This window comes from Melanaphis sacchari, unplaced genomic scaffold, assembly GCF_002803265.2.
Source record: "Melanaphis sacchari strain LSU unplaced genomic scaffold, SCAv2.0 Contig0_pilon_pilon, whole genome shotgun sequence".
Lineage (NCBI taxonomy): Eukaryota > Metazoa > Arthropoda > Insecta > Hemiptera > Aphididae > Melanaphis > Melanaphis sacchari.
In genome coordinates, this window is record NW_020270366.1 from 22,744,531 (window position 1) to 22,751,607 (window position 7,077).

Below are 7,077 nucleotides of genomic sequence, written 5' to 3' on the forward strand. Positions count from 1 at the left end.
TTATTGAAGAAATTAAATTTGAAACACCAAAGATGAAATTATAAGTTATTAGAATATTTCAACAACAAATTTAAAAAACTAATATTTTAATAATAATTTATAATTTATTTAGATAGTGTTATATTTTATGTTTATTGATTTTTTTTTTTTTTTAATACGAATATACGATATATTATTTATTATATTTTGTATTAAATTGTACTTTGTTCAATAAACCTTGTTAATTATTATAATTTTTTATTAATAATTATGATAACAAATAATTTTAAAGTAGGCATTTAATAAATTGTATTTCAATTAAAAATAAAATTATTTTATTAAAATGTATTCAAAAGCAGTTTTACATTTTTATTTTGTAAGGTTTTCAGTGTTCAATTATAAACCAGACCGACACTGCATGTTTCTGAAAAAATTGATATTTATTAAGAATTAACTTGAACTAATAATACATGAGCTAGTACATTAAAGACTTCCCAAAATATTTTACAATCAATTTTTTTGACACAACACATTTATTAGTACCTACGACCTACCTACCTAGTAATTATATCATTTATATCCATGTATATGACGAAGATGTAACTTTCAATATTATAAGTTATTAAACTATATAAACTTATAAGCTTTTTTACGAAATTAAAAGTAAATTGATAGGATTTAGTGCGTTAATTAAAAGAAAATATTTCATATTATATAATATGTATAAATTGAAAGCTGATAATTAATAAGCTATTAGGTCCGTGAATATGGATGATAGATAGGTATTTATTTTTTTTTTATTATTAAGCGTTATAGTACACTACAAGGATTTATAATATTAAATAAAATATTATTTGAAATTACAATAAAAAATCATACTTAAATATTCAATAATAATTGTGTCGAATGTGCATAATATCGCCCAACAAAATATTATATTATTAGGTATGTCTTTATAATTTATTGTGCTAGTTGCACGCCTGCACGGTAATATGCGTTCGCTGGACACCCTGCGACGGTATCAACGGCTGGTATCACAATGTTGTCTCAGCGATTGTTAACGGAGCCATAATCATTATTGTGTTGTGTTGTTGTTTGGATAAACCGTCCGCTGATTGGGATTGATTCAACATTTAAATGATTAATTTTATGAGGGATTTCGTGTAGGTCAAGTGATTAACTGGTTGTTCTTTCATATATTACTATTGTATACTTACGGAAGAATGTCTTCGAATCTTAATATGAACGATAGTAGCGCCGCGGCTATGGATGACAGTTCTAAACGACGGAGGTAAGTTAACAGTGGTATGATTTTGTCCCCTATTTAATGTAATTAAAATAATTCATGTTTTTTTCTAGCTCGCGTTCGATAAAGCGGAGAAAGTTTGATGATGAACTTGTTGAATCGAGTTTAGGCGCAGGTTTCGGGTCACCTTTGCCAAAGACGCAACGGACTCGTACTCAATCATTGAACATATCTACAAGTTCAGGTTTGTAAATCTTTGATATTTATATCATTTATTATAAATCAGCATAATTTGTTTTGTACTGTTAAATCAATTGTATTTTGATGTCTTCACACTTAATTGTATCATACGACTATTTGAGTTGAGATGTATGTAACTTATAGGTATCATATTATTACCGTTTACACTTATACACGTAAAGACATGACATAATACAGTAAGTGGTTTAATTAGTGGAGGTATCCATGTTCATTGGTCTTATAACATAATTATTTTATTTTTCTGGATATTTAATAAATAATTTATATAATATTTTTCACTTAATAATTGTCTAAATTATTTAATAATTAATCCAGATTATATCTCAAGCTTTTGGGCAACTTTTTTTCATATTTATTATTAACGCTAAAAGTGGTCCATACCTGTTTTAAATTTATCATATATTATAAGTGAAAATTATAAATTATATATAACAATATTAAGAAACATTAAATATCTATGTTTCATTTTTAATAGAAATGATAGATAATGCCATGTCACCAGTTCATAGTATTCCTGATGCAGTAATTATTGCAAATCCTACACCATCTACATCAACTACTCAACCACGGAAAGTTCCATCAAACAGAACTCCTACAAGTGCCACTACGTTAAATACTTTTACTAGTGCACCATCTACTTCAACAGTTTCATCATCATCAAATCGAAATAGATCAAGAAAGCAGAAGAATTTAAATAAAGATTTGGGACGTTGGAAACCAACAGATGATTTAATGTTAATACAAAGTGTTTTGCAGGTAACATTTAATTTATAGATAAATAAATTATTTAGTTGTTTCCAACTCTAACATAAATTATTTTATATCACTTTATAGACCAATAATTTACCAATTGTCCATAGAGGTGTTAAATTTAGCTGTAGATTTACACTTAAAGAAATTGCTCAGAGGTGGTATGCCTTGTTATATGATCCAACAATTTCAAGACTTGCTGTATCAGCAATGCGTAATTTACATCCAGAAAGCATTGCTAATATAGAATCTAAAGTTCTATTTTCTGTCGCTGAAGAGGAACTTTTGGCTACTATACAATCAGTATGTTCAATATTTTTATTTTTTATTTTTTTTTTAACATAGATAATTTATTGATTTATATTTCATTTTAGAACTCGCAACCCACCATCGAAACATTTCAAGATTTGCTCACTGAAAATCCAAATATATTCCACCGAAGACGCACAGCTAAAGCTCTTATGTGTCATTGGCAACAGATGAAACGATATTCTTTGTTATCAGATCAGTGTAGTAAGTAATCATTTCAAAAATATTTATTTTTAATTTACTGTATAAAATACATTCTACCACTCAACATAATATTTAAAATTGATTAAAAATGTCCATTTTTATCTATATTTAAAAATGTGTAAAAGATAGATTTAAAATTTATTTTGGTGTATTTGTCTAAATTAGTCTCAAAAATAATAGTTATTATTATAATAAGTTTTTTAACACGTTTATCGCCACGTGGCCGCTGTCAGTCTGACTTCTGGTGATAACACTAAAAATGTGGCCACCAGCTACCATGCTACCATATTCCTATACATCAAGTGACAGCAGGCTGTCATATTCTTATATATTTTTAAATAGACTTTGTTGTACTGACGTTGAAGTAATGATACATTTAATATTACCATTGCATAGAGAAGAAAAATTTACATCGAAAGGTATATTTTTTACCTTGATTGGATATTTTTAGGTATAAAAATAAATTATTGTACAACAGTATTCTATTGCTTTAAGAAATATCGAAAGTAACGTTTTATGAATAACTCTTAAAAGGCTGTGGTGTGCTACGAAAGATTTTCAAATACTCACTGGCAGCCACGTGGTAGTCAATGTGTTAAATACAAGTAATAGAATAATAATTGTTATATATTTGTGGCAGAGTAATAAGTAGAAGTTAGATTTTTTATATTCTCTAAAAATTCTTTAAATATGATAAGGTGATATATTCTCTTTGTATTCTTTTAAAATATCAGATATATGATGTTTTTTGTCTTTAAAAATGCAAAATATTCTTTTAAATATTCTGTTAACAAAATATAATAAATTAATTAATTTGGTCTAAATTAATTAATAATTATATTAATTTTGCTTACAATAACAATCAATTGGTGCATACAAATAATATGCAATAAAATTATTAAATAATTTCTTTAAAAAATTAATTTTTTTTAAATAAAAATATTGTTTTTTATTTTCAAATATTCTTTAATAATTTAATATATTGAATATTCTTTAATCTCTAAAATATGCTTTTTATACAAACAAAATTTTTCTATGAATTATATGTTTCATTAATTATAAATATATTTTACTCTTATATAACTACATACACTAGAAACAAATATGTATAAACATAAAAATTCGACTATTAGCAATGAGTAATACATCAGAAATTTAAATGTAAAGTTTGTTTTACAGAAATTGTGAATGCATTATTATGGTAGATAGGTTGTAAAATTTATTTCTGTTTTTCATTGTATAGAATTTAATTTTTTTCTATCTTTATCCACTTAAAAATAGAAAATGTTTTTGTTGTATTTTAGGCGCTTTAGAAAATCCTATACCCATACCATTGATGAGTGCACTTGAAGATCGAAATATTCATATTCTTAACAATGAACAAGAAGGTATAATGCCTGATATATAATTTATTATAGTACAATAATTGTATATAATATTGAAATTTGCCAATAATTATGTAATTATTTTATTTTTAAGTTACCACATTAACTTCAGAGCATATTCCTACATTTGCTGAATGCGAAGACTTATTAAATGATCAACATTTATTGATGGAAAGACCAGATCCTGTACTTGAGAGACATCTCTCTCTAACAAACAAGTAATAAACTAAATTTAGTGAAAATAAAATCTATATTTTTACGTGAGATAGCTACTTTAGTTTAACATTTTTAAGTAGACAATTATCCACTATCATAATTGTTAATTATTCCTTGGTTGTATATTATGTATGTTTATAATTTTTGATTTAAAATACTTCATCTTCGGTTTTGTTCCGTGTATTGTTTCAGGACAAATCAACAAAATAATCTAAAATAATACTACTGAAACTAAAACAGTATAATTCTGTTTGTTTCTTTAATAAATTTATCATTTATTTTCTTTTAGAGAACGATATTTCAAAACTTTACTGTTACATAGGGTCGAGGTTCTATTTATTGATATATATATGTATATTATTTGAATATATTTTGCTTTAAACATGATAATTTATACTACATTTACATATTCAATACATCTCAACATATTATTCTGCAATAGAAACAGAATAAATATGGATGTTTTAATACAGTAAACAAATTATGTTTTGGAAAACTAATTAAAATAACTTTTATAATCCTAATATAAAATGCAGAATATAGCTTCTAGTAAATTGCTGTTTATGGAGGATATGCTAACAATTTTGTTATTTAAATTTATTTATTTGCAAACACAATTTAAGTTTAAATTCTTTTATTTTCATCCTTATGTTATAACCTTTTATAGTTAATTGTTTTACTTCAGCATATAATAAATTTCAGTTTTTGAGATTAAATCTATTTAAATATGTAAAACTTTTTAATTTTTCTTATTGTCAAAATATTAAAAAAATTTACTTTGTATTTATTTGAATGAATTTTAATATATTTTTACAAAAAAATAAAAAGGGAAATCAAAGTTTTGGAAGACGAATTACCTAGAGCACAAGTTCTAGTGTTTCCAATGACTGGTATCAATCCTGTGGAGTTTGAACCTCAAACATTGGCTGTGTTACGTGGCAGATTGGTCAGATATTTAATGAGGTCAAGGGAGGTAAGTTAATTTTATATCTAAATGTTTAAGCTAAGGTTGACCAAAGTTTTAAATGTTACAGATAACCATTGGACGTTCATCAAAATATCAACAAGTTGATGTTGATCTAAAGCTTGAAGGACCTGCTTGGAAAATATCTAGGCGACAAGCAACTATACGTTTGCGTAATACTGGGGACTTTATAATCGCATGTGAAGGTAAAAAGTGTTTATATGTTGATGGGAAGCCTTTGGCAGCTGGAAGTCGTTGCCGTCTCAATCATAATTCTGTCTTGGAGGTTAGTTAATAATTTGAGAATAATGAATGGATATATTTTTTATAGAATTTTATAATTTTTAAAAATATGCTATATTAAGTGATTTTTTTTATAAAACTACATTCATTATGTTAAAATTCATCAATGCTTTTGGAAAAAAATGTTTACATAATTTCCAGTTGAAATAAAACAACTTTTTTATGAACGTCAACTTACATTTTTAAATTTATATTTTAAAGTAAAGTATTTTCTGCAGTATTCGATTCATGAAAAATGAAATTTGGACTATTAGTTTATGAGATAAGTATAAGTAAATGGTAAACAGAGTAGTAGATTAATATTCTGCGGGGTATCTTTCTTCTTCTCCACTCCATTCACTTAAAATTTAAATACTTATAATTCATAAATTACTCGTTCCAATTTTGATTTTTATGTATCGAAACACTCCTAAATATATGAGTTTAAAAATGTATGTTATCATTTAAAATAAAATGTTATTTTATGTCAACTGAAAACAATGTAAATACATTTTTTTCAAAATCTCATAGATTTTAAAATTTTGAGTGTTATTTGATAAAAGAATCAACCTGTATATATTATTTAGCTCTCTAAATATATTTCAGTTATCAACAGTAATATTATTTTTATTTTACCATTTTCTGAATTTTTGCATTTTGTTTTTACTTTTTACTAAGAACCTGTTTAAATAATGGACCAGTACAATCCTTAACAGTTTTATTTGTATAAATAGATAATAATATTATGTATATAGTAATTATAAATTATTGGTTTAATCACTTTTTTAAAACATTTTTAATCCTAAATATATTTTTAATTTAGTATAAAATATTAAGGAAATTATTTAAAAAGATTTTTAGGACATTATGTATGAGTACATTTTTTTGTTTATTTTATTCTATTAAATATCCTACCCTACAATAGTAATAATTTTTTATTAATACATATGTCTATTAGATTGCTGGATTGAGATTTCTATTTCTTATAAATCATCAATTGATAAACACGTTTAAACAAGAAGCCAGCTCACAAAACCAGGTGCAGTTACCTGTACAAATAGTTAATCAAACACCGCAGAAACAAAATACTAATCAAAAGTCTCAGAAAACTACAATCACAAAAGTTGAAAAACCTGTACAGACCATTGAACAACAACAGCAACAGAAAAAACTATTTGAAGAACAGCAAAAACAGAAATTGGAAGATCATGAAAAAATTATGTTAGAAGAACAGAGACAAAAAATTATGCAGCAGCAACAAGATGAACTTGAACAGCAACTGAAATTGTTGGAAGCTGAAGAAGAAGAGCACAACCAACGTCAACAAAATTTGTTGTAAACTTTTCAACGATTAAGTTAATATTTATATTGAACATTTTATATTTATTAAGTAGAATATTTTTTGTATAATTTAATATTAGATATGCAACTTCTGTGACGTATATTACTGTACATGTGACAATATTTACTTTTTTATATTT

The 7,077-nt window shown here is 25.1% G+C and overlaps 1 protein-coding gene across 1 annotated transcript; it reads left to right on the forward strand.

Annotated features, from left to right (window-relative positions):
• Positions 1–1,072: 1,072 nt before the first annotated feature.
• On the forward strand, positions 1,073–7,077 carry LOC112604288 (microspherule protein 1). Its single transcript, XM_025353258.1, has 10 exons — positions 1,073–1,270; positions 1,339–1,469; positions 1,962–2,242; positions 2,321–2,539; positions 2,611–2,749; positions 4,054–4,137; positions 4,229–4,352; positions 5,167–5,323; positions 5,385–5,600; positions 6,555–7,077. The coding sequence occupies exons 1-10, from the start codon at positions 1,203–1,205 to the stop codon at positions 6,933–6,935; spliced, it is 1,800 nt and encodes a 599-aa protein (XP_025209043.1). The 5' UTR covers positions 1,073–1,202; the 3' UTR covers positions 6,936–7,077.

Bases quoted from the DNA above. Each gene is read 5' to 3' on its own strand.
- LOC112604288 (XM_025353258.1), top strand. From the start codon at position 1,203: ATGTCTTCGAATCTTAATATGAACGATAGTAGCGCCGCGGCTATGGAT. The intron at 2,750-4,053 runs GTAAGTAATCAT...GTTGTATTTTAG, and splicing joins TTTGTTATCAGATCAGTGTA to GCGCTTTAGAAAATCCTATA. The intron at 4,138-4,228 runs GTATAATGCCTG...TTTATTTTTAAG, and splicing joins TCTTAACAATGAACAAGAAG to TTACCACATTAACTTCAGAG.